Source organism: Ranitomeya variabilis, chromosome 1 (assembly GCF_051348905.1).
Source record: "Ranitomeya variabilis isolate aRanVar5 chromosome 1, aRanVar5.hap1, whole genome shotgun sequence".
NCBI lineage: Eukaryota > Metazoa > Chordata > Amphibia > Anura > Dendrobatidae > Ranitomeya > Ranitomeya variabilis.
In genome coordinates, this window is record NC_135232.1 from 585,970,209 (window position 1) to 585,997,020 (window position 26,812).

The 26,812-nt window shown below is 43.5% G+C and overlaps 2 protein-coding genes across 2 annotated transcripts in view; one reads left to right on the forward strand and one right to left on the reverse strand.

Moving 5' to 3' along the window:
* DCST1 (DC-STAMP domain containing 1) overlaps window positions 1-19,857 on the reverse strand; it is a 48,541-nt gene extending 28,684 nt beyond the window's left edge. The window contains exons 1-10 of the mRNA XM_077287263.1: window positions 19,573-19,857; window positions 12,602-12,727; window positions 12,421-12,495; window positions 10,557-10,685; window positions 10,336-10,475; window positions 6,019-6,199; window positions 5,683-5,826; window positions 5,151-5,272; window positions 4,903-5,060; window positions 1,437-1,536 (exon numbers count right to left, since the gene is read on the reverse strand). Of these exons, the coding sequence (XP_077143378.1) occupies window positions 1,437-1,536; window positions 4,903-5,060; window positions 5,151-5,272; window positions 5,683-5,826; window positions 6,019-6,199; window positions 10,336-10,475; window positions 10,557-10,685; window positions 12,421-12,495; window positions 12,602-12,727; window positions 19,573-19,645 (1,248 nt within the window). The 5' untranslated portion in view covers window positions 19,646-19,857. The remainder of the gene's footprint in view (window positions 1-1,436; window positions 1,537-4,902; window positions 5,061-5,150; window positions 5,273-5,682; window positions 5,827-6,018; window positions 6,200-10,335; window positions 10,476-10,556; window positions 10,686-12,420; window positions 12,496-12,601; window positions 12,728-19,572) is intronic.
* A 5,934-nt stretch (window positions 19,858-25,791) lies between these two features.
* CTSS (cathepsin S) overlaps window positions 25,792-26,812 on the forward strand; it is a 40,060-nt gene continuing 39,039 nt past the window's right edge. Inside the window, exon 1 of the mRNA XM_077257809.1 lies at window positions 25,792-26,058. The gene's annotated coding sequence lies outside the window, so the exon portion shown is untranslated. The remainder of the gene's footprint in view (window positions 26,059-26,812) is intronic.

A 26,812-nucleotide genomic window follows, 5' to 3' on the forward strand; every position in this document is an offset into this window, starting at 1 on the left:
TAGATCAGCCTATAGACACGCCCCAGAGGATCCTGTGAGACACACCTCTTTGATGAAGACAATAAAAGGTAGTGCAGCGCCCCAGAGTCCTGGTCGTTGCAGTAAAGTCGCTCTGCCACTAAGGGGAGTGATGTTAAGTCTGATTGCACTAAAGGAGTTCACCTGACCAGGTATCACGCACACACTACACTTCACACTCCGGCCACCAGGGGGAGTGGTTCTATCTAGTAGGCCACTCCTCACGCTCTGGTAAAACTGGGGGTTGGACAGTAAGTTAGGGAGAAAGCAGCCCGAGAGAGTTCGGGAGAGGGCCTGTCAGGGGTGGGATCCTGACAGCGGTCTAGCGAAAAGGACAGATCGTTACGGAGCCGTGCTTGAGTGATATAGCGGCAGGCTTCTTAGAAAGGACACGAAGCGAGGTTTATTGTGGAGAAGTGAGAAGCGAGATCATAGTACAAAGGAGAATAGAACCAGTAGGAGTCGTGCCTTAAGATCGTGGCAACATCCTACTGAGGCACATAGCCGGTGGCCGGGGCACCGAGGAAGTAACAGACTCTACGCATTACTTCAAACTACGGCAGGACAATTAACTTCCGGTTGGTTGTCTCACCCTTTTACACCTAACGATGACATGGAGGCAACTGTGGGAGAGGGGCGTCTCTAGGGTCCCAGAATAACTCCAGGCCTACCCCGTCATACGGGTGCGTCCTAGCCATATCATCTGAGGGACGGAGAAGAACATCAGAACAGAAACGAGAGTTGTGAGAAAGAACATCAGAAACAGACACAACAGTTGTGAGGACTATCCCGTGGTGCTCAGCAGGGAGGTACTACAACACACAGGCGCTAGAAGGTAGGCACTGATTTCCACCTGCAAAGGGAACTCTGGATGTGCCTTCGGACCGGCCGGTCTCAGCCAGCCCTGTTAGCAGTGCTCTGGATGGCGGACCCTGAAGCCTTCAGTAAAGAGGTAAAGAGACTGCAACCCTGTGTCCTCGTTATTCATCGCGACTTGCACCACGCACCACCATCATACCTTCCATTGGACGCCCCTTAGCAGGGTCACGGACCGGGTCTGGCCACCGTGGCAGCCCCAGGACCGAGACAGAGAGGCCCGGTACCGAGTACCCTGCGGCCCTGCGTCTGGGGGCGCTCCAGTAGCATGAAATATAAAGACTCGTATTTCTTCAATAGTACAGTGCATGTTTGGTGACAGGTCCTCTATAACACCCACATTTATCCACTCCCCTCAGCTTGACAAATTTTGATGGCCATTTCTTTTCTCCCAGACTCCCAAGGCACACTCTACAGGACATCACCTGAAATCCAGAATTGTTTCTCTGGATTTTAGACAGTTGGGAGTTATATCTGTCCTGAGTAGATCAGCTATGTGATACCTCTCACTCAGTATCCTCAGTTATCTCCATGAGACTTACCAGTTTTCTCCTGCGAGCATCAATCTGACGGAAGTAGGTGGTGACATAGTGGTTGTCGTAGAGGATGTTCTTGTTATAGTTGATGGTATAGTTGAAAGCACTAAATAAGAAAAAGCAAAGTTTGGGGAAAACCTTTTAAAGACCATATCACAATGGTAGTTACCTGGGGAAAACCACTAGCCAGACCTACAACAGGTTTCGGAAATGCAATCTATTAATAAGCTCCAGCTGTTTAGTCTACACATCAAGGGGAGTGTAAAATGGAGTTCCATCTTAATGTAGGATCAATTGAGCCATCGTTTATTTATGTTTTGTGATGCTCTTTTTTATAAAATATAATTATATAGATCAGAGCAACAATAACTCAATATCAACTCTAACAGAAAAACTCCCATCAGCATATATATAATTAGAAAATGGAGTCAAAAAACCTGTCTTTTATGTAAAAAGTTGTAACATTTATTTAATATCAAAATCTATCAAATTCACCATATAGAATATTGTAAAAACACACATAGTCATTAAATAGTAACTACACAAGCAAAGGATACAGGTAACACATCCACACTTCCACACTAATGTTACATAGTCCGACCCGAGGTCTCAGTTTCCGGGGCTGGCGTTCCACTTCCACACTACGACCATTATGGGTGAGGTTCAGTCCTATATACATATTTATTACTAGGCGCTCTGGCCGGACATTGAGTGTTTGCTACTATAATATACATTATTGAACCTGAGACCTCGGGTCGGACTATGTAACATTAGTGTGGAAGTGTGGCTGTGTTACCTGTATCCTTTGCTTGTGTAGTGACTATTTAATGACTATGTGTGTTTTTACAATATTCTATATGGTGAATTTGATAGATTTTGATATTAATAATAATAATAATTTTTATTTATATAGCGCCAACATATTCCGCAGCGCTTTACAACTTATAGAGGGGACTTGTACAGACAATAGACATTACAGCATAACAGAAATTACAGTTCAAAACAGATACCAGGAGGAATGAGGGCCCTGCTCGCAAGCTTACAAACTATGAGGAAAAAGGGGAGAAACGAGAGGTGGATGGTAACAATTGCTTTAGTTATTTGGACCAGCCATAGTGTAAGGCTCGGGTGTTCATGTACAGCTGCAGGAACCAGTTAACTGCCTAAGTATGTAGCAGTACAGACACAGAGAGCTATTAACTGCATAAAGTGTATGAGAACATGATGCGAGGAACCTGATTATGTTTTTTTTTTTTTTTTTTAAATAGGCCACACAGGGATAGTTAGGTTAATGCATTGAGGCGGTAGGCCAGTCTGAACAAATGAGTTTTTAGGGCACGCTTAAAACTGTGGGGATTGGGGATTAATTGTATTAACCTAGGTAGTGCATTCCAAAGAATCGGTGCAGCACGTGTGAAGTCTTGGAGACGGGAGTGGGAGGTTCTGATTATTGGGGATGCTAACCTGAGGTCATTAGTGGAGCGGAGGGCACGGGTAGGGTGGTAGACTGAGACCAGAGAGGAGATGTAGGGTGGTGCTGAGCCATGGAGTGCTTTGTGGATGAGGGTAGTAGTTTTGTACTGGATTCTGGAGTGGATGGGAAGGTAGAGGCATCGGTGTAACGGTTGGTGAGGAATATGATCCTGGCAGCAGCATTCAGGACAGATTGGAGCGGGGAGAGTTTGGTAAGAGGGAGGCCGATTAGTAGAGAGTTACAATAGTCCAGACAAGAATGAATAAGTGAGACAGTAAGAGTTTTTGCAAAGTCGAAAGTAAGAAAAGGGCAAATTCTAGAAATGTTTTTGAGATGCAGATAAGAAGAGCGAGCCAGTGATCGGATGTGGGGGGTGAATGAAAGCTCGGAATCAAGGATGACCCCAAGGCAGCGGGCATGTTGCTTTGGAGTAATGGTGGAACCGCACACGGAGATGGCAATGTCAGGCAAAGGTAGGTTAGTAGAGGGAGAGAACACGAGGAGTTCAGTTTTTGACAGGTTCAGTTTCAGATAGAGGGACGACATGATGTTAGAGACAGCGGTAAGACAATCACTGGTGTTTTCTAAAAAGGTCGGCGTGATAACAGGAGAAGAGGTGTATAATTGGGTGTTGTCAGCATAGAGATGGTACTGGAAACCAAATCTGATTGTTTGTCCAATAGGGGCAGTGTACAAAGAGAAGAGGAGGGGGCCTAGGACTGATCCTTGAGGGACCCCAACAGTAAGGGGAAGGTGAGAGGAGGAGGAACCAGCAAAACATACAGTGAAGGATCGGTCAGAGAGATAGGAGGAGAACCAGGAGAGAACGGTGTCCTTGAGGCCGATGGAGCGGAGCATAGTGAGGAGGAGCTGATGATTCACAGTATCGAATGCTGTGGAGAGATCCAAGAGAATTAGCATGGAGTAGTGACCATTAGATTTAGCTGTTAGTAGGTCATTAGAGACTTTAGTGAGGGCAGTTTCAGTAGAGTGTAAAGAGCGGAAGCCAGATTGAAGAGGGTCGAGAAGAGAGTTATCTGAGAGATAGCGGGTAAGACGGGAGTGGACCAGGTGTTTGAGGAGTTTAGAGATGAAGGGAAGATTAGAGACAGGTCTATAATTAGCGGCACAATTTTGGTCGAGGGAGGGTTTTTTAAGTAATGGATGTATGATGGCATGCTTAAATGAGGAGGGAAAAATACCGGAAGTATATTAAATAAATGTTACAACTTTTTACATAAAAGACAGGTTTTTTTACTCCATTTTCTAATTATATATATATTTTTTATAAAATGCATCAAAAATATTTTCATCGCTTATGGAACACTGTTAGTGTTTCTGCCTCTCATACTCCAGATCCTGGGATGAGTTCTGGCAGTGACCAATTGGATAAGAAAAGTTAAACCCCTGCCTGAAATGTGACTTACATGTATGGTATATCACATGAGTGTATGAAACGGCCTATGGAGCTCAGCCAGCATCATACCCGTGTTATAAAGCCAGCATCTGCATGTAACAGCGATCGGAGCCTTGCTCAAATTGCTGCTGCTAAATTAAATATCAATTTTTGACAATAGCATTTAAGGTACGGCCCAGGTGGTGTGCCATTCTGTGCGTCCATCGGCTCCCCCACAACACAATTGCTGGGGTCTGATGAAGGACCCCTTGGCTGTCCCCACAGGTACGGCTTCATAGGAGTCTTTGATTTAAGCTACCGTATTTACTGCGATGTTGCAGTATATAGTAGTGATTAGATGATTGCAGGATTAAGTCCCCTAAAAAGACTTAAAAAATATACAGTATATATATAAAATAAATAAATTCAATTCACCGCATTAAATAGATAAAAGTTATCCATCTCCAATCACCACACTTGGCAAAACTAATGACCCAAGAAGAATATTGACTTCCTACTGAGCTGTAGGTTTTCGCTAAGGACTCCCAACAAAACATATTGTGAAGTCAAGAGTAATGATTGCTTTACTAATGACTGCTTACGAGGTAAAGAGGAAGATGAACATGCAGGACATGATGGTGTTGATGAATGGCAACTTCCTCAGCACCCACACCTGCTTCTTCCTCAAGGTTTCCACAACTTCTTCAGTCATACTGAGGTCAGAGATGTTGATTCCAGCCAACATGTTCATCTCTTCTTTCTGTTTCCATAAGAAGAAAAGAGAATGAAACAAGAGGAAAACAATGACACAAACAAGTATAGGGTTATGATGTTGAGAAGAAACATGGACCCTCATGACTATGGTGCTGGTGAAGTTCTTATCCAGATTGTACACCGTTTCATTAACCAGGTCGAAGATGTGGCCGAAGTTTCCTTCCAGCGGCAGTCTTTTTTTGCACCACTTGTTGATCACTAAAAGAGAGACATTGTCAGTGCCGGTAGCCTGCCGCTCCCATCTGGTCTTTCATGCCAGCTATAATAAGTATTCTACTGAAATGTAAGGATCTGAAAAGGTTAGCTTCTGAGAATTGCAGATGTCTAGCTAGCTTTGCATGACATCCAGGGGTTAGGCTGCATGCAGAAGATTGCAGAGAACATTTAGAGTTGTCATCCTGACAAACCTGGGTACAGAAACTATGCTCTTCATACCACCAGACATATTGACATGAGCTACATGACAACTAAGGCCATATGTCTACATTTGGCATGTGCCGCGTATTGACCAGTAGAACCTACTAGGAAGAGTAACAGTAATGGACCCATTGGACTCCAGACTATTTATGTAGACGATCAGAGAACTAAAGATACTAGTTATTACTCACAGTACATGACATTGCAGAAAAATGTGAATTTCATGGGTAGGCAAAGCAGGTGGTTCAGGACGGGCAGCCAGATGACACGCATGCACTCCTCATGCTTCTGAGCGAACCAATCTTTACATTTGTTTATGCCCTGTTCTACCACATCTGTTCGGAGAGAGAAAACAGCAGCTTATGGGCAGAAGCAGGGCAAAGTAGCTATAACACCCTTATGACCAGTCTAAGAGGACCACCAACTTCGCTAACTCACCACACTGAATGGAAGGTGTCCACAGAGGAACCATCCCTTCATCAACAAGTGTCGTTGTCCAAGAGGTATTGCAGGCTTCATATACTTACACTCGCAACGCAACATGATCTTTAGCTCCATCAACCTCTGCGTGGACAAGGTTTTTTTCTTATTTTGCAGCGGTGCCTCGGTTTCCTTGTTGTATCCCTCAGTGCTTTCCATCTCATTCTCTACATCTTTGAACAGTGATACGATGTTTCTACTTCTATTTTTCAGCTCCCTAGAAGTTCCCTAGAAATTAATGCATCTAATGGAAGTCATCTAGGAATCCATTTCCTGGGCTCAACTTGGGGGTGAGTGGAGTGATTGAAATGGCTCCGGTCTCCTCTAGATTAAGGCAATCCTGGCCTTGCAAGCGAGCTGCAGTGGCATTTAACACATGCACAGTGTTCAGATGAAGCTCAGGTGAAGCTAAGTCCAATACATCTCACTTCACAAATGCCAGGACTAAATGACTCTTTGAACCCTTTAAGTGAACCCTCTGGTTGTTTTCTAAGGTTCCTTCCTTATAGGGCACATATGTCAAACTCTGGTCCGTAGGGTGAGTATATTTGACCCGCAAAGCTGGGCAGATCCCTGAGTATATTTGGCCCGCATCTGAGATGCCGATAAAGTTAAAAGTAATGGTGGAGGAGGTAGTGTCAGCTGGTTCTCCCTCTCCCATTATTCCGCCTCTGCATCTAACGTCTTAGCACAGTATGTGCGACGTCATTACAACGTGGCTGCTGTACTGAGCTATGCAGAGGATCTAAGAACACTATGTGGGTCATTAAACTGTATGGAGCACTAGATGGGGCCATTATACTGTATGGAGCACTATGTGGGGTCATTATACTGTAAATCTATGTGGGGCTGTTATACTGTATGGAGTGCTATGTAGGGCCAGTATACTGTATGGAAGATTATGTGTAGCCATTGTACTGTATGGAGCACTTTTTGTGGCCATTACACTGTAAGGAGCACTATGTGGGGCCACTTTACAGCATGGAGCATGATGTTGGGTACATTATTCTGTATGAAGTGCAATGTGGGGCCATTATACTGCATGAAACTCTATGCACTTTTTGTGGTCATTACACTGTATGGAGCACCAAGCAGGGCCATTATACTGTATGGAGCACGATATGGGAATATTATACTGTATGGTGCACTTTTTGTGGCCATTATACTGTATGTAGAACTACATGGGGCCTATCATACTGTATGGAGCACTATGTGGGGCGATTATATTGTATGAAGCACTTTTTGTGGCCACTATACTGTATGGAGCACTTTTTGGTGCGTTATACTGTATGGAGGACTATGTGAAGCCTATTATACTGTGTGGAGTGCTATGTGGGGCCAGTATACTGTATGGAGCACTATGTGGGTTCATTATACTGTATGCAATTCTATGTGGGGCCTATTATACTGTATGGAGCACCACGTGTGGCCATTATACTGTATAGAAGTCAATGCAGGGCCCCGTTATACTGTATGGAGAACTATGTGGAGCCATTATGCTGTATTGAACACTTTTTGTGGCCATTATACTGTATGCAGTGGCGTAGGAAGGGTGGGGTGGGGGGGCGGTCCGCCCCGGGCGGCACAATGCGGGGGGCGGCGCTGCAGCTGTTTAAAGGCTTGTTTCCATTTGCGAGAAACACGTCCGTATCTCGCATGTGGAAACCAAGCTGTGGCGCCGGCACTGTGGAGCGGAGCGTGCGGCCGCATAGGAACACATGGAGCTGCACAGCTCCGCTCGAAAGTGCCGGCGCCAGAGCTTGGTTTCCACATGCGAGATACGGACGTGTTTCTCGCAAGTGGAAAGGGGCCCTCGCTATTGACGTGAGGGCCCGAGCCCGCACGTCAATAGTTAACAGCCGCCAGCCAATCTGAGGCTGGCAGCTGATGTCAGTCCCAGCGTGCATGTCGCCGGCGTCTGACGTCATTGTCAGTCGCTGGCGAGTGCACGCTTCAGCTGCATGAAGATCAGGAACGCGGCAGGTAAGCAGAACTTGTTTGTTTTTTTTAATTGAGAGCGGCGATAGGGGGGACCCAGGGCAGAAAGCTGGACACTGGGGGGCAGAAAGCTGGACACTGGGGGGCAGAAAGCTGGACACTGGGGGGCAGAAAGCTGGACACAGAGGGGCAGAAAGCTGGACACAGAGGGGGCAGTATGCTGGACACAGAGGGGGCAGTATGCTGGACACAGAGGGGGCAGTATGCTGGACACACAGGGGGCAGTATGCTGGACACAGAGGGGGCAGAAAGCTGGACACTGGGGGGCAGAAAGCTGGACACTGGGGGGCAGAAAGCTGGACACAGAGGGGGCAGTATGCTTGACACAGGGGGCAGTATGCTGGACACTGGGGGGGCAGTATGCTGGACACTGGGGGGGGTCAGTATGCTGGACACTGGGGGGGCAGTATGCTGGACACTGGGTAGGCAGTATGCTGGACACTGGGGGGGCAGTATGCTGGACACTGGGGCGGCAGTATGCTGGACACTGGGGGGGCAGTATGCTGGACACTGGGGCAGGATGACAGACATGGCAGCATGACTGGAGACAGATGGGGCAGGATTGGAAACAGATGGGGCAGGATTGAGACACAGGGGGCATGATTGGAGACGGGGCAGAATGGTGATACAGGCATGATTGGAGACACTGGAGGCAGGATTGGAGACAGATGGGGCAGGCTCATGGGGCAGGATGGATACGATGGAGACAGATGGGGCAGGATGGGGAGATCATATGGGGCAGGATGGATACTCATGAGGGCAGGATGGAGAACATATGGCTGACGCCAGGAATGAGACACACGGGGCCAGGGTGGGGAATATTATTACCATAGGGGCTAATTAAGGGATATTATTACTGCAGTGATGTATTTATTTTATTTTTTGAGTATACTGTTTTAAATGGAGGGGCGGTCCTATTACTGTGTACTGTAGAGTGACACTATGTCGCCTTCTTCATGTGGTGTAATGTAGAAGTTGGGAAAATTATGTAATGTGTTATGCAAGTGGAACTCGAGATAACTGTGTTATTTCCTGCATAGACGAGTCCTGGCTGGATGAAGTGATGGCGGTCTGTGCGGGATGAAAGATGAAGGGCTTTACCTAGAGACGTCACTGGTGAGTCAGTGTGTTACCTATACACTGACACTATACACTGTATACTGTATACAGAGCTCCTGTGTATAATTTCACTAGTGATCACTGTATTACCCGTACACAGACACCGCATACTAAGTACAGATCTCCTGTGTATAATGGCACTTATGGTGATAGTATTGTGGGGTTTTTTTATTATCAGTATTGTAGTATTCAGTCACTATGTGGTGGTAATATGTGGTCTGGTCATGATGTTGTGGTATTTGTTCCTTGTATTTGATATTATTTGATCACTGTGGTGGTAATATGTCATCTGGTCATGGTGTGGCGGTATTTGTGCCTTGTAGATAGTATTATAGGTCACTGTGGTGATATGGTGTCTGGTCATGGTGCTGTGGTATTTGTTCCTTGTATGTGGTATTATAGGTCATTTTAAAAATTGAAAAATAAATAAAAATATACCTAATTTGTATTGCATATTTTAACAAATATTTAATAGGTTACAGTAGAGTAGGGCCCGGCCAAAAGAGTCTACCTTGTCATTTTGGTGGCTTAAAAAAATCTCTTGAGCCGGGGGGGGGGCGCCAAACTCGGGAACAGCCCCGGGCGGCAAAAGCTCTAGCTACGCCTCTGACTGTATGGAGCACTATGTGGGGCCATTATACTGTATGGAGGACTATGTGAGGCCCAATATGTTGTATGGAGAACTTTTTGGGTCCTTTATACTGTATGGAGAGCTGTGTGGCGATTAGAGTTGGAGAATCATACTGTGATGGGGTCATCATTGATTGTTAGGGAGATTGAAGGAAGGGAAGTATAGTAAGGTTATCATACTGTGCGTATGGAGGGTCATGTGGAGGAATTCACTATGGGGGTATCATACTGTGTTTGGGGCCACCACTTTGGTTTGTGGTTTACTTAATTATCTGTATTATTCAAGGTTTTTTTATCTGTTGTTATTACATAGTTATATTAGGCCACTGGGCTTTTTGCTTTTTACTGCTTTTACTTAACAAATTATATTATTCCAATATTTAATTCTAAAATCCACTAATGAAAATGTACTTTGTTCGTGGGACAACCCCTTTAAGTTTGATTCCATATGAAAAATTAATCGTTATATTTAATGATAAGGAAAAACATCCTCAAATGTAGACTTTTTTTTTAATAAATATCAAGGTTCGCAGCAACTTTGTCCAAGCTTTTAATTTTGGCCCCCTGTGTATTTGAGTTTAACATCCCTGCTCTAGGGTATCTATATGCCTGCTCACCAGCAATTCTTTGAAGATCTTCTTCATGGGCCTCGTTATATCCTTCCACATCATTTTAGTGTGGTTTATCTGTTGGTCCACAGTGCAGCTCACTGATCTTGCGATTTCTTCAATATTCTGCTGAAGATTTACAACTGGTCCTAGCAAAAAGTGGCCGTGTCACTGATCAGTGATAGATGTTATTCGATCAGTGGAAATAACGACAAATTTATTTTTTTTACCTGCATAGATTGAGGCCATCACGTTGATAATTACATATGTCCGACCCTCCTTGCCCAGAAGGTTGGGAATAAGAACAAGTGTAGAGCAGCGAAAGTAGGTAGAGGTCGCCCATCCCAAAGCAAATGTCCCTGAGGAATGACAAATCGGAGAAAGAAGAGCAGAACATATATGTACATGAAAAACGAACCCAAAGACATAATGTGTCCGACAAGAAAACTACAACCATGGTGGAGGTCTTCTTCACTTTCTCAGGCCACAAAAGGTTCTCAATCCAGACCACAGTTTCCTCACTGTCTCAGGCCACAGAAGGTTCACAATCTTGGTAACACTTTCCTTGCTGCCTCAGGCCACAGAAGGTTCACAGTCCGGGCAATAATTTACTTGCGTTCTCAGGTCATAGAAGGTCCACAGTCAGCAACACAGTTTCCTCACTTTCTCAGGCCATGGAAGAGCTTGGCGTTACAGGGCGCAGTTTTTATTGTTATCTCAGGCCATGCTGTCACAAAACTGAAGCAGTATTTCCCCTGGGCAATTGGCTCCTTCCCTGTCCCTCAAGCTAGGAGGACCCTTGGCTATCCTTGTACTCCACATTACCCCTCAAGGTGGAGATGCTGGGGTCTCATACCTTGTTATGCTCCTATATGCACTCTGATCTGTTTCCTCCCCTACCCGGGGAGGTATGTAAGAGAATATAGGAAAGCAAAAACCAGACAGACAAGGGAAACAGAGAGGGATAAAAGAAAACTACAATCATACAAATGCACTCACTAAACAACCTAGTGGAAATCAAGGGAACAGTAGAAGGGGTAACCCAAATGGGAGAGGATTAGGATAAACACACAATACCAAATCCACACAGATATCTTCTGTAAACTACACCAACCGACTGCTATTATATTTTAGAATTCTTTATTTCTTCTATTTTAGAATTCTTCTTCACCACCAAACCAGGAAGTTGTAACTATCACTGGCAACTCCCAAGTGCCAGTGAGGAGCATATATACCAGAGGGGAGTGGCCAACACAGAACGGCTGAGACAATTCAGGATGGAGAGCTGCAGGAGATTAACTGAACTGATTAACCCCTGCAGTGGCAGAGCAAGGAAACCTGCACTATTTAATAGGATGGTGAAGAAGTTCTTATCAGTGCAGGAGTTTGTATAACCAGACACCACAATCTTCTGGTCCCTCTCTGTCGTGGTATCCCCATGACATATATTATCGCAACACAGAGGGTCTTAAAGTACATTTGAACTAGCTGATTATCGTGAACTTATTATCTGGAACTTTCCTAAGAACACTTGTTTCCCGTACAGAGAAAATAAGCTTCAATTTGCAGCTAGGATTGAACCATATCTTACCTACCGGATTCCCCGGTGCCTTTTCTTATTTGTAGGCAAAGCCCAACAGCACTTGCCCAAGCTCAATTTTTTAACTCAGGAACTTCTGAAAATGCCAATAGGTTGCAGTTTGGACTTGAATCTCTCTGAACTCTACTTTTGTGTCAGATGCAAGCAGGTCTCTACGCTTTTAACTAACCTGCCATCACGCCATTGGTATAGTTGCGCTCCCTGGCACATTTTATCTAACTACCATCTACTTTGCCTGACCATCAGGCGCCATCAATTGTAGCTTTTGTGGTAGCTTCCTTTGGTGCCCTTTACTGGTGACCTTAATCATACAGGGTACTTAAATGGAAAGTGCTCACGTTACTCTAAGAGGCCATGAACATAACTCAGGTTGGACAACATAACACTACCAGGTTCAACACCGTTATGGCCCAAACAAATAAAAAACATCTCAAAGGAGATGCGGAGTTGAAAGGTGTCATGAGACTCAAGGTATGTCCTGTCACCCAATTTACCTGAAATCCCGTACATGAATTTTATCTTCTGCTGCTCTTCCATATCCATTGGATGCACAAACAACAAGTAGACCCCTGCAGACATAAACATAGAGCGGGCATCACATTAGAAGAAGACATGCACATACATGCTACAATTCCATGGTCAGATGTGTCATCCATACAACATCTTCATCATTACCAAGTCCAAGGATGGATCCGACCGTGGCTCCTAGGAAAAACTTTGAGACCTTAAATTGTTCATCGCTGCTGAACAGGAAGCGGAAACAAGCATCAGGGAGAATGAAGGCACATACCCTCTTCAGAGCTGGAAGACAGAAGGAGCAGAGGGCCATTGACCTTGTGATCCACGTCTAAACATGACCCCATATACAGTACAGACCAAAAGTTTGGATACATCTTCTCATTTATAGATTTTTCTGTATTTTCATGACTATGAAAATTGTACATTAACACTGAAGGCATCAAAACTATGAATTAACATATGTGGAATTATATTCTTGTGGGTAAATATATTTTTATTAAAGAGAAGAGAATTTTACAAGAAAAACAGTAGTTGAAAACTACGACAATGATCAAAGTACTTTTTCTTATAATATACAATTCGAGAAGAGTAACACAAAAAACACTCGTTCACAAACCTTGCATAAATCTTACATAAAAGAAAGAAAAAAAAAAACGGTAACTTTAACATATAAGCAATAACTCCTTGCCCCCGCAACAGGCAAGGACTTTCATTACCGTGAATAAAAGAAAGCATACCTAAAATCAGTTCGCCCATGTCCCCTAGAGCGAGACATGCACGCAAATAGTAACATTATAAAAGTAACTGGTAAATCATGGTACAGACCTATCACACCGAGCTGGTGGAAGGTGAACAGCTCACCCAGGGGGGAGATAGAAAGAAGAAAAAATAGAGGGGGGAGCCCAATTAGGTGGGGCTCAAGAAAAGATATATAAAATGAGAACACGAAAAGAAAAGAAGAGTAGCTTAGTAATCGACTGTAGAATAGACAGGTGAATTTAGGTAAACAGGTCAGGGAAACGAGCAGAATCTTTAAATAGAATCCATTCAGTCCAGATACCTAAAAAGGAGACCCTTGTCTGTGAAAGGTCTGCATCAATTTCCTCCATCCTAAAGATGGTTTCAAATTCTGAAAACCACTCCACAACATCGGGGGGAACCGGGTCTCGCCATCAGCGGGGGATCACCGTCCTAGCAGCCGCTAGGCAAAATTTAAGGATGTCCTTTTTTTGGGATCCCACCGAACCGGGAATCATGGAGAGCAATGCCAACTTCGGAGTACCGGTGATGTGCTTGCCTGTGATCAAACCATAATTTCGGAACACTTGGTCCCAGAATGTTCTAATCAAGGGGCAGCCCCACCAGATATGCAAAAGGGAGCCAATGCCATTTCCACACCTCCAGCAGCAGTTTGAAATTGAGGGAGAAAATTTGTGTAACCTGTCAGGTGTGAGGTACCACCTATATTGCAGTTTATACCCCTTCTCTGAGGCCTCACTGGAACTCGGGAGTTTATGGTTCATCAGGAAGCAACGCTCCCATTCCTCATCCGACAAAGTCCGCCCTAAATCCTTCTCCCAAGCAGACTGGAAATAGAGCCTTGCGTCAGAGTCAGGTGTTGAAAAAATTGAGTAGAGGGAAGAGATTCCCCTGCTCGGGGCGTTTCCACCGGCAAACAACAGTTCCAAGGGAGAGAGTCTACAGTTCGAACCCCTTGGCAAATTCAAAGAGGCCAGGAAGGACCGGACCTGCAAGTACTCCCACCAAAGAAGTTTAGTGGAGGGAGATTGGGTTTGGAGGGAACAGAGGGTGGGAATCTCGCCACACTGTAAGATATCACCAACCCGTATGTCATCCTCAGATTTCCATCCCATGAAGGCTTTTCTGTGAATGCCCGGAGGAAATGCCGGGTTGCAAAAAATAGGTGTAAGAAGGCTGGCCCCAAGAGGAGCGGACCCCTTCACACCACTGCAGTGCCATGCCCTCATAGCCTCTGAGGTTAGGAAGGAAAATCTCCCCCGTTGAAGAGCATATTGCTTTGGGATCCACTGAAGATAATGAAGAGGCAAATCGGACCATTCTTGTTCCAACTCTACCCATTTTTTAAATTTAATTTTATATTTCCAGTCCAAGAGGCGAACTAATATGGCCGCCCTGCAATAGTTTCGAAGGTTGGGTAGACCCACCCCACCAAACTGGCGTGGCCTAGATAAAACCTTGTAACTCATCCTCGGTGTTTTCCCCTTCCAGATAAAACGGGAAATCAAGGACTGTATTTTAATAAAAAACGATTTATGTGGCCAAATGGGAATCGCCTGAAAGATATAAAGAAATCTCGGCAGGATATCCATCTTAACCACCTGAATCCTACCGAGCCACGACAGCCTCAATGGGCCGTAAGACTCCAGAAGGGATCCCACCCTGTTCAAAATGACCTGATGGTTCAAAGAAAATAATTGAAGAGGATCCGAGGTGAGGTTCACCCCGAGATATGAAATCTGATCCTGTTGCCATCTAAAGGGGAAGGCCCGCTTCAAGGAAGCCACCACGGAAGAAGATAGAGAAATGTTTAGGACCTCAGTTTTGGAGTAATTAATCTTGAAGTTACTTAAATCCCCGAAGGATTCGAACTCCTTCATAAGCACTGGAAAAGAGACGACTGGGTTAGAGACGAAGAGGAGGATGTCGTCGGCAAATAGGGCCATTTTATGGTTAGAGTTTCCAACCTGAATCCCTGAGATACTGTCATTAACTCGGATAGCCTTAGCCAAATGCTCAATAACTAAAACATATAATAGGGGCGACAACGGGCAGCCTTGTCTAGTACCGTTCTGAATATAAAAACGATCGGACAAAGATCCATTGACTCTAACACGAGCTGAGGGTTTTGAATATAATGACATAATTTTCCCCAGGAAATTGGATTGTAAGCCAATATGGGTCAGGGTCTCCCGTAAAAAGTCCCAATGGACTCTATCAAAGGCCTTGTCCGTGTCAATCGACAGAAGACAAAGAGGGGACTTTTGCATCTTGGTCCTCTCAATAAGGAGAAGAGACCTGATAATGCTGTCCCGCGCCTCGTGGAATTATATTCTTAACAAAAAAGTGTGAAACAACTGAAATTATGTCTTATATTCTAGGTTCTTCAAAGTAGCCACCTTTTGCTTTGATGACTGCTTTGCACACTCTTGGCATTCTCTTGATGAGCTTCAAGAGGCAGTCACCGGGAATGGTTTTCACTTCACAGGTGTGCCAGGTTTAATAAGTGGGATTTCTTGCCTTATAAATGGGGTTGGGACCATAAGTTGTGTTGTGCAGAAGTCTGGTGGATACACAGCTGATAGTCCTACTGAATAGACTGTTAGAATTTGTGCTATGGCAAGAAAAAAGCAGCTAAGTAAAGAAAAATGAGTGGCCATCATTACTTTAAGAAATGAAGGTCAGTCAGTCCGAAAAATTGGGAAAACTTTGAAAGTGTCCCCAAGTGCAGTGGCAAAAACCATCAGCGCTACAAAGAAACTGGCTTACATGAGGACTGCCCCAAGAAAGGAAGACCAAGAGTCACCTCTGCTTCTGAGGATAAGTCTATCCGAGTCACCAGCCTCAGAAATTGCAGGTTAACAGCAACGCAGATTAGAGATCAGGTCATTGCCACACAGAGTTCTAGCAGCAGACACATCTCTACAACAACTGTTAAGAGGAGACTTTGTGCAGCAGGCCTTCATGGTAAAATAGCTGCTAGGAACCACTGCTAAGGACAGGCAACAAGCAGAAGAGACTTGTTTGGGCTAAAGAACACAAGTAATGGACATTAGACCAGTGGAAGTCTGTGCTTTGGTCTGAAGAGTCCAAATTTGAGATCTTTGGTTCTAACCACCGTCTTTGTGCGATGCAGAAAAGGTGAACGGATGGACTCTACATGCCTGGTTCCCACCGTGAAGCATAGAGGAGAAGGTGTGATGGTGTGGGGGTGATTTGCTGGTGACACTGGTGACACTGTTGGGGATTTATTCAAAATTGAAGGCATACTGAACAAGCATGGCTACCACAGCATCTTGCAGCGGCATGCTATTCCATCCGGTTTGCGTTTAGTTGGACCATCATTTATTTTTCAATGACCCCAAACACACCTCCAGGCTGTGTAAGGGCTATTTGACCAAGAAGGAAAGTGATGGGGTGCACACCAGATGACCTGGCCTCCACAGTCACCAGACCCGAACCTAATCGAGATGGTTTGGTGTGAGCTGGACCGCAGAGTGAAGGCAAAAGGGCCAACAAGTGCTAAGCATCTCTGGGAACTCCTTCAAGATTGTTGGAAGACCATTCCCGGTGACTACCTCTTGAAGCTCATCAAGAGAATGCCAAGATTGTGCAAAGCAGTCATCAAAGCTAGAGGTGGCTACTTTGAAGAACCTATAATATAATACATATTTTCAGTTGTTTCACACTTTTTTGTTAAGTATATAATTCCACATGTGTTAATTCATAGTTTTGATGCCTTCAGTGTGAATGTACAATTTTCATAGTCGGGAAAATACAGAAAAATCTTTAAATGAGAAGGTGTGTCCAAACTTTTGGTCTGTACTGTACATATAATAATAAATAAATAATCTTTATTTTTATATAGCACTAACATATTCCACAGCGCTTTACAGTTTTGCACACATTATCATCGCTGTCCCCGATGGGGCTCACAATCTAAGTTCCCTATCAGTATGTCTTTGGAATGTGGAAGGAAACCGGAGAACCCGGAGGAAACCCACGCAAACATAGGGAGAACATACAAACTCCTTGCAGATGTTGTCCTTGGTGGGATTTGAAACCAGGACTTGAAATAGGTTTGTTTGGAGAGGTGAAGGACAGAGTTGTATGTTTGAAGCATGAAGTTATAATGGATGAAATCTTCGGGTAGATGAGATTTTCTCCAGAGACGTTCGGCGCACCTGGAGCACCGCTGTAGGAGACGTGTTTGCAGCGTGTGCCAGGATTGTCGCCATCATCTGTGCCGAGTTGCTCTATGTATAGGAGGTGCAGCTTCATCCAGGGCACGTTGCAAGGTTTCATTATAATGCTTCAGTGCAGATTCAGTACATAAAAGGGAAGAGATAGGGGCCAATGATGATTGCAAGTCCTTCATAAGTTTCTGGGTGTTAATGGCCTGTATGTTTCTATAAGTGTGGAGAGTGGGGGTGACCTGAGCAGGATGGTAGTTCTTGATAGAGAAAGATAGAAGGTTGTGGTCAGAGAGCGGGAGAGGGGAGTTTGTGAAATCATCCACTGAGCAAAGCCTGGAGAAGACCAAATCGAGGGAGTATCCGTCTTCATGCATGGGAGAGTTAGTAAGCTGCAAAAGACCGAGAGAGGAGGTTAGAGATAAAAGGTGAGAAGCAGATGGGGAGAGAGGAAAAGCAATGGGGATGTTGAAATCACCCATGATGAGGATGGGGATGTCACAGGAGAGAAAGTGTGGAAGCCAGGTGGCAAAGTGATCCAGGAACTGATGGGAGGGGCCCGGAGGACCATACACCACTGCCACTCGCATGGAGAAGGGGATGTAGAGTCTGACAGCATGGACCTCAAAAGTAGGGAAGACAAGTGAGGGTACTTGGGGGATAACTTGGAAGGTACATTTGGTTGATAGGAGCAGACCAACGCTTCCACCTGCTCTGTTGTCCAATCTTGGGGTATGAGAAAAGTGTAGTCCACCATGTGAAAGAACAGCAGCAGCAGCAGCAGCGGTGGTGTATTACTGCTGGATCCAGGTTTCAGTAAGAGCCAGGAGGTTAACAGAATTAGAAAGGAAGAATTCATGGATGAAGGAGAGTTTATTACACACAGAGCGAGAATTCCAAAGGGCACAATTGAAAGAGACAGAAAGCATGCATGGGATATTAATAAGGTTAGAGGGGTTTCTGAGTGTAGCAGTTGGAAGGTTTGACTTGCTATAACATTGGGGGGCTGGGGTTGGGAGAGATGTCTCCAGCGACTAGGAGAAGGAGGATGGAAAAGTGAGCAGATAGTTAAGTGATTTGTGAGAGCGTCTCTTGTGTTGGATGGTGGAACTGAATGGATCTGTGCAGTTTAGCAATGTGAACAGAGCATGAGTGCTATACATAGGAGAGGCAAGGACAGAGGGGCCGATATGGATGGAGTGTAAAGAGTTAATGCAAGGATGGTGGATGTGAGTGAATGCAACAGCCAGGATATAGATTATACAAATGCATATGGTGAATATTTATTGTAGTCCAAGTGTACAGGAAATACGTTTATTTAAATGTCTTACCTGTCTCCTGCCCTGTCTAACTGCCATGGTATAACTGCAGGTACTTTGAAAAATGTACATAAATGCTATCCCCTGCATAAATGCTTCTCCAGGCTATGTCTGAATATATAGGATGCTTCCTCTTAGTTCTATCACTATTTTACCTCGTTAGCAATCAATCAAACTAAGTTAAGACAGCAGGACACAATAAATGTAGTGAACAGATAAATTAGTGTGTAGGCCTACATGGATCATAAACCTCTTTGAAAAAGTTACATGACCTCACAGCGTTAAGGGACAAGCAAAGTAAGATGAATAATCTAGATACAATTACATATGCTTGCTGACATGAATAGAGATGACTGGACATATGCAGGATCTATGTAGAAGTTGAAATGAGCTAGATACCATTACATATGCTTGCTATTATTAAGAGGATTTAGTTTAAGGTCTGTCATTAAGAGTATCTGATCTAGGGTCTGTCATTATTAAGAAGATCTAGTCTGGGGTCTGTCATTTTTAAGAGAGTCTTGTCCCTATCCATAGGATATGGGATAACTTGATCGCTGGGGTTCTGAATCCTGAAAACCAAGCTTTGCAAAGGATAATTTTGGATTCTGGAAATACCCTTTTAGGACAGTCTGGTCTGGGGATCTCTATTTTTTTAGAGGGTCTTTACTTTCTTAGGAAATGTGTATATATTTAGCGACCGGGGGTCAGTATTCCTGAGCTCCTCACATGTTTTCGGGTGGGGAGGATACATCCTATATAAGTGAAAAAAGTCATAAAATAAAAATGTTCCCCTTCTCCCTCATGCCCCCTGTAAGGTTGTCATGTATGCCACAGATAGTCGGCACTTTCTTACTTGTGTTTGGTCTTTTTTCTCTTCGTCTTCTTTTGTTTTCCTCTTTGATGTCTTCACTTGACATTGCGTCCATCCAGTGATCTATCCAGACAATCAAATATGGCTACATGTCACACTTTGGGGGCGCCACACATGGTTGGACCTAAAGTAAAATGGGGCCATGACATCAGTAACGGTGTCTAATCTGATGTGACATCTGCCTGAGATTAAGACGTAATCATAAGTTTTATGGGTTGTAGATGATGGCGGCCATTTTTATTAGCAGTTGAAACTGTTATTACTAATGAATATTCATTAACTAGAAAATATCTCCACCCACTAATGAATATTCATTAAGACAAAGCTCCGCCCACTGATTCATGAGCATGCTCAGTACTATCACACCATGATATATAGGCTCTTGGGCCCCTCTTCCCTTTCAGTGTCCCCTCCTCGCCAATAACATTTTTTTCTTTTTTGGTGTATAGAGTTTTATTGTGTCCTGTTTTTCTTCATTCCGACTTGTAGATTTTAGCATTTCCATCTTGAAGTCCGTATGACTTCCTGATCTCTTTTTCTAAAAAAGAGTTTCCAAAAATTTCCATTATGATATGGTAATAGTTCAGATAGTTACACATTCAGCGATACCAAATATGTAGGTTTTTCATTTTATTTTTTAGATTCAAGTTTCAGAAAAAGGGGTTAATTTTAAATATATTGTTTTTATTTTTGTTGAAATATTTTTGACATTTTTTTTAGTACCCCCACAGGACTTGAACCTGTGGTCACTTGTACAATTCACTTCAATACTTTAGTACTACGGTGTATTGGGAAATTGCCGATCTCACATGAAACCTTCAGTAGGCCATGACAAAGCCATCGGCAACCCATTTTCAACCTCTTAATTGCTGCTGTCACAATTGACAGCTGCATCTAAGGGGATAAGCTGCTGCAATGCAGTTAGACTCAGGTGCCAGCTGTACAACATGGCTGGCACCTGTGCTGTGTGCAGCAGGCTCAGCTCCGTATTCTTGGGGTGGAATGTCTTGTAGTGTGCCCTCTTATTCTGTACACGTATACACCATTATGTATTTGCTGTCAGACCTCACGTTATTTCCATATTCACATTGCACAACTTAGTACGGTACATCATGTGAGCTTCCGCCATTGGTTATTATGAGTATATGTTCCTCTAACTGTCACCAATTTGCAGTTTCATGTCCTTTATAATAAAAGAAATGCTGAATCATAAAGTTGAGTTTTCGTTCCTAAACATCAGTCTTTAGACCACATACTCTCTTTATAAAGGCCTGAATAAACCACTGAAGTCTTTCATTATATCTGAATTTGTATTTTTATGGCAGCACGATTTAATCCACAAACTATCCTTTTATAACGTCACTGTGTGTAGGTATGTGAGCTCTGTGCTGTTATTTACAGTGGGTACAGAAAGTATTCAGACCCCTTTAAATGTTTCACTCTTTGTTTCATTACAGCCATTTTATTCTCATTAATGTACACTCTGCACCCCATCTCGACTGAAAAAAACAGAAATGTAGACATTTTTGCAAATTTATTAAAAAAGAAAACCTGAAATATCACATGATCATAAGTATTCAGACCCTTTGCTCAGTATTGAGTAGAAGAACCGTTTTGAGCTAGTAAAGCCATGAGTCTTCTTGGGAATGATGCAACAAGTTTTTCACACATGGATTTGGGGATCCTCTGCCATTCTTCTTTGCAGATTCTCTCCAGTTCCATCAGGTTGGATGGTGAACGCCATTTTCAGGTCTCTCCAGAGATTCTCAGTTGGGTTTAGGTCAGGGCTCTGGCTCCTTTGCTATTTTAGCTGTGTGCCTAGGGTCATTGTCTTGTTGTAAGGTGAACCTTCGGCCTAGTCTGAGGACCGAGCACTCTGGTAGAGGCTTTCATCCAGGATATCTCTGTACTTGGCCGCATTCATGTTTTCTTCAATGGCAACCATTCGTCCTCTCCCTGCAGCTGAAAAACACCCCATAGCATGATGCTGTCACCACCATGTTTTACTGTTGGGATTGTATTGGGCAGGTGATGAGAAGTGCTTGGTTTTCTCCACACATACCGCTTAGAATTATCACCAAAAAGGTCTATTTTCGCCTCATCAGACCAGATAATCTTATTTCTCATAGTCTGGGAGTCCTTCATGTATTTTTAGCAAACTCTATGCAGGCTTTCATATGTCTTGCGCTAAGGAGAGGTTTCTGTCAGGCCACTCTGCCATAAAGGCCCGACTGGTGGAGGGCTACAGTGATAGTTGACTTTGTGGAACTTACTCCCATCTCTGGCGCTCAGCCACAGTGATCTTGGGTATTTTTCTTTACCTCTCTCACCAAAGCTCTTCTCCCACGATTGCTCAGTTTTGCTGGACGGCCAGGTCTAGGAAGCCTTCTGGTGGTCCCAAACTTCTTCCATTTAAGGATTATGGAGGCCACTGTGCTCTTAAGAACCTTGTGTACTGCAGAAATTCTTTTGTAACCTTGGCCAGATCTGTGCCCTGCCACAATTCTGTCTCTGAGCTCCTTGGCCAGTTCCTTTGACCTCATGATTCTCATTTGGTCTGACATGCACTGTGAGCTGTGAGGTCTTATATAGACAGGTGTGTGCCTTTCCAAATCAAGTCCTATCAGTTTAATTAAACACAGCTGGACTCCAATGAAGGAGTAGAACCATCTCAAGGAGGATCACAAGGAAATGGACAGCATGTGACTTAAACTAGAGTGTCTGAGCAAAGGGTCTGAATACTTATGAAAATATGATATTTCAGTTTTTCTTTTTTAATAAATATGCAAAAATTTCTACATTTCTACTTTTTTTCAGTGAAGATGGGGTGCAGAGAGTACATTAATGAGAAAGAAAATGAACTTTTTTGAATTTACCAAATGGCTGCAATGAAACAAAGAGTGAAACATTTAAAGGGTCTGAATACTTTCCGTACTGACTATAGGCATCAATATATTGTACTGTCATACTCAACTCTTCTGGATCCAGGTTAAGGTGCTGGATCCTCCACTATGGGTCCAGCTGAAATAGCAGCAGCTTTGTACTCTGTGACAATTCCAACTCTCCTCTAATGCTAACCAGTTCTCCTTTAGTTTATGTGAAAAAACCCAGTTCTGGGCTACTCTGCCATACTGCTTTTCATCTCTGTTGACAGACCTAGCTCTGCTATATTACTGGGTAACTCTGCTATATCATTGGCCAATTCCTCTGGACTCTGTGGCAGACATAGCTCTGCTAATTTACTGGGCAACTGTGCTATATCATTGGCCTGTTTTGCTGGACTCTGTGGTAGACCTAGCTCTGCTCCATGACTATGCAACTCTGCTATATCATTGGCCAGTTCTGCTGGACTCTACAAAAGATCTAGCTCTGCTAAATTACTGGGCAAATCTGCTACATCGCTGTCCAGTTCTGCTGGACTCTGTGGCAACCTAGCTCTACTACATCACTGGGCAACTTTGCTATATTTTTGGCCACGTCTGTCTTTGACAAACCCACTTCTGCTATACAGCTTGCGAGTACTGCATTGGACTTTGTGTCAGACCTAGCTCTGCATTATAGCTGGACAACCCCACCATATCACTATGACAGATCTGCCTTGCATTCAGTGACATACCCAGCTTTGTTTTATTGCTGGGAAACTGTGCTATTCTGCTGGCAAATTCTACTTTGACCTCTATGACAAATCTATCCCTGCTTTATCTCTGGACAACTCTGCTATACTGCTGTGCCAATTCTGTCCTGGACTCTGTGACAAACCAAGCTCCACTACATTGCTGGGCCAGTTCTGTGACAATAGGCTCTCTTCTGTCTTGGGTACAGCATATTGTTGTGTTTCTTTGCAGTAAATATAATTATTACACAATGACATTGATCTATATTTTTGGAGGATGTGCTGCTCAGTCTGACTACTGAGTATGACAACAGCATTTTGTGTCATGTGCGTAACCCCACTGACTTCCTGTTGCACTATTATGGTTCTGTGGGAACTTGCCTTTAGGTGAGACACAAGACTCTCGAGTGACCTGATATTCTAGCTCCTAATATTTGATATCGTCCTTACATTCAATATCATATAGTAATTACACAGCCTCCAATGGTGTTCAGTTTCATGCTTCCTTACACTCTTTTGTTAACTACTGGCAACACTATAAGTAAGTAAAAATCAGTTCAGACATCTAGTAATTATTTAACTCCTTCCAGACCGCCTATTGTGAATAGACATTGGGAAGAGAAGAGTATTTTATATTCACAGTTAAAGGGTCATTCCCCAAATCATTATGTGGTCTCGGTTCCCTGTACATGCAGAATAAATTATGTGTGCTAAAACAACCCATTTATAAATCTGCAATGGATTGCAGCAATCACCCCAATAATGATCACCCCTTCCCAAGGTTCTCTTTACCTTACGTCATCCAGTAGTTGTAATGATATTGGTCAAGCATGCTCAAATGCACCTAATGACCCTGTCTAATGCATGGTATGACTGCCGGGTTACAGTACAGTTCAGCCATGTTATGCTGAAGATTGCACTGAAAGCAACTGCACCTATGACCCTGTCTAATAAAACATCGGACAGCCGGAATGTAAACAAGGCTAGATTATTAGACAAGGTCAATACATGCATCTGTAGCTAGTATCGGTGAGATCATCGGAACAACCTAAGTAAAAGATGGACTGCAGAACGGTTCAGCTATGCAAAAGATAGCACTGATACCAGCTGCAGATGTACCTGATGACCGAGTCTAATATAATATCTGATAGCCGGGTTGTAGTACAAGTTAGGCCTGCTATGCTAAAGATAGCACTGATACTTGCTGCATATGCACGGTGTGACTGCCGGGTTACAGTATAGTTCAGCCATGTTATGCTGAAGATTGCACTGAAAGCATATGCACATAATGACCCTGTCTATTAAAACATCTGACAGGTTGTAAGTAGAGCTCAGATCAGCTCTGCTGTAGATGCATTTAGTGTTCTGTCTACTAAAACATCTGACATCCGGGATGTAGTACAAGTCAACTCTGCTGTGCTGCAGATGCATTCAATCTTCTGTGTAATAAAATATCTGACAGCCGGGTTTTAGTACAGGTCAGCTCTGCTATGCTGAAGATCCCACTGATATTAGCTCTGGATGCATGCAATGACACTGTCTTATAAAAACATCTGATAGCCGGGTTGTAAGCACAGCTGAGCTATGCCTAAAATCGCACTGATACCAGCTGCAGAGCCACCCAATGACCCTAATTCATAAAAAAAAGCAGATGCACTCGTGACCTTAATTAAACATACCCAGGCCCACGCACTGCATCCTTCTTGTCTTGACTGTCATGTTGTTGCGTTGCACTACACCGCTCACTATGCTATACTCAGCTCAGCTACAATCGCAGGGGAGATCACGATCATGCTCCGAAGATCTCCATGAACCAACAATGAAAAGTAAATATTGGTCAAATAATTTTGAATGTAGTGACTGAGACCCACCATCAATGGTCATCTCTTCCATAACAATAAATAATGGCCATGATGTGATCCCTCTATCTTTATCAGGAGAGCAGATGGAGGGGCCTGCAGTTCTCAGGAGAAGCAGGGTGCTGCTGGGAAATGTAGTTTTAGCAGATAAGACTATGATGCTGTATGCACAGAAGGGCAGAAAGAAATGAAAAAAGCTGCAAAGGTAAAAAAAATAAACTTTATGCTAGGCCGGTACTGTAAATTAACAATATTCATTGTAGATACTGTGGTTTGTATAAAATAATGACATTTTTGGGAATAACCCTTTTACCGCAAGTTGTGCTTAGTAAAAATATTCAGTTGCTGGTCATAAAACACAATGCTTAACTCCTTCATGCCTCGGCACTTTTTTATGACCTCATTTGGTGGGCTGTAGTTTTTATTGATATTAGACTGGGTGACTTACAACGGTTTTTATTGCAATCAGTGGAGGAGATGCGGCAACCGAAAAACGCGATTCTGTAGTTTGTATTTTTTTACATCTATGACACAGAGTTTATTTGAAATCTCAAGAAATAAATCTGCATGGGAGCTGTATACACTAAACGGAAGGAGATTTTTTTAATCTAGACATTTTACTCCATTTTGTATTTTATTTGAGGTGTATTGGGGAATTAAACAATTGCACGTACTCTGGATTGTCTCCGCCCAGGGGGCAGGAATGCGTGTTTTCCCGTACGTAACTCCATATCAGATGTTTGTCTTTCTGTTCCAAGCTGCAACTTCGGAATGGGAGGAGAAATATGAGAAGGGGAAATAACAGAAATGGAAATGGTGATTGGAGAAGAGGTAGATGACATAAATGAAAGTGAAATCGTGCCATCATTGCACCAAGTTCCTCTTCCTCGTTCACTGAGAAGAAGTGTTCAACCCATAAGTTACCGACTACTTCTTCTCCCCGGTCTCCGTCTCGGCAGGTGAAGGTGGCGGATCGTAGCTGCTGATTGTTGTAAGGTAGGTTCCCAGCGCAGGACACACTATCTGATCTACATGTACCCTGCAGATGAATACGGTTTGTTGTTCTCTGTTATCAGCCATTGAACCTAGATAAATACAGGCAACCTGTAATGTCAGATAGTGAGAAGTCCAGAAAGATCTAGAAATATGTAGAAAAATATTTAGATTTCAGAGTCCTCAGTGGTTGATACCCTTTAATAGCTAGCTGAAAAGATGGTAACAAATTGCAGCTTTCGAAACTACTCAGGTCTGTTCATCAGGCATGGAATATCACAAAATCAGAAAAATCACATATTTATACACAACAGGACACAGGAATAATGCATTATAATGCCCTGTTGGGTATAAATATGTGATTCTTCCGATTTTGTGATAGTCTATGCCTGATGAAGAGACTTGAGTAGCCTTGAAAGCTGCTATTTGTTACCATCTTTTCAGTTAGCCAATAAATGGTATCAACCACTGAGGACTCTGAAATCTTACTGTTTTTCTATCTACTGGCTAACACGGTATAAAGATATATATATTTCCTGTAGAAATATGTACTGTAGTTAAGTGTGAGATAGATAGATACTAGATAGATAATAGATAGATAGATATGGATCATTTGATTGGACACATACTGACATTATTATTATTTATTATTATTATTTATTTATATGGAGCGCCCCCACACCGCCGCAGGGCCTAGGGGTACCCGGAGCCGGGCCTCTGGGTCTCAGTCCTGGGGTTGTCACGGTGGCTAGACCCG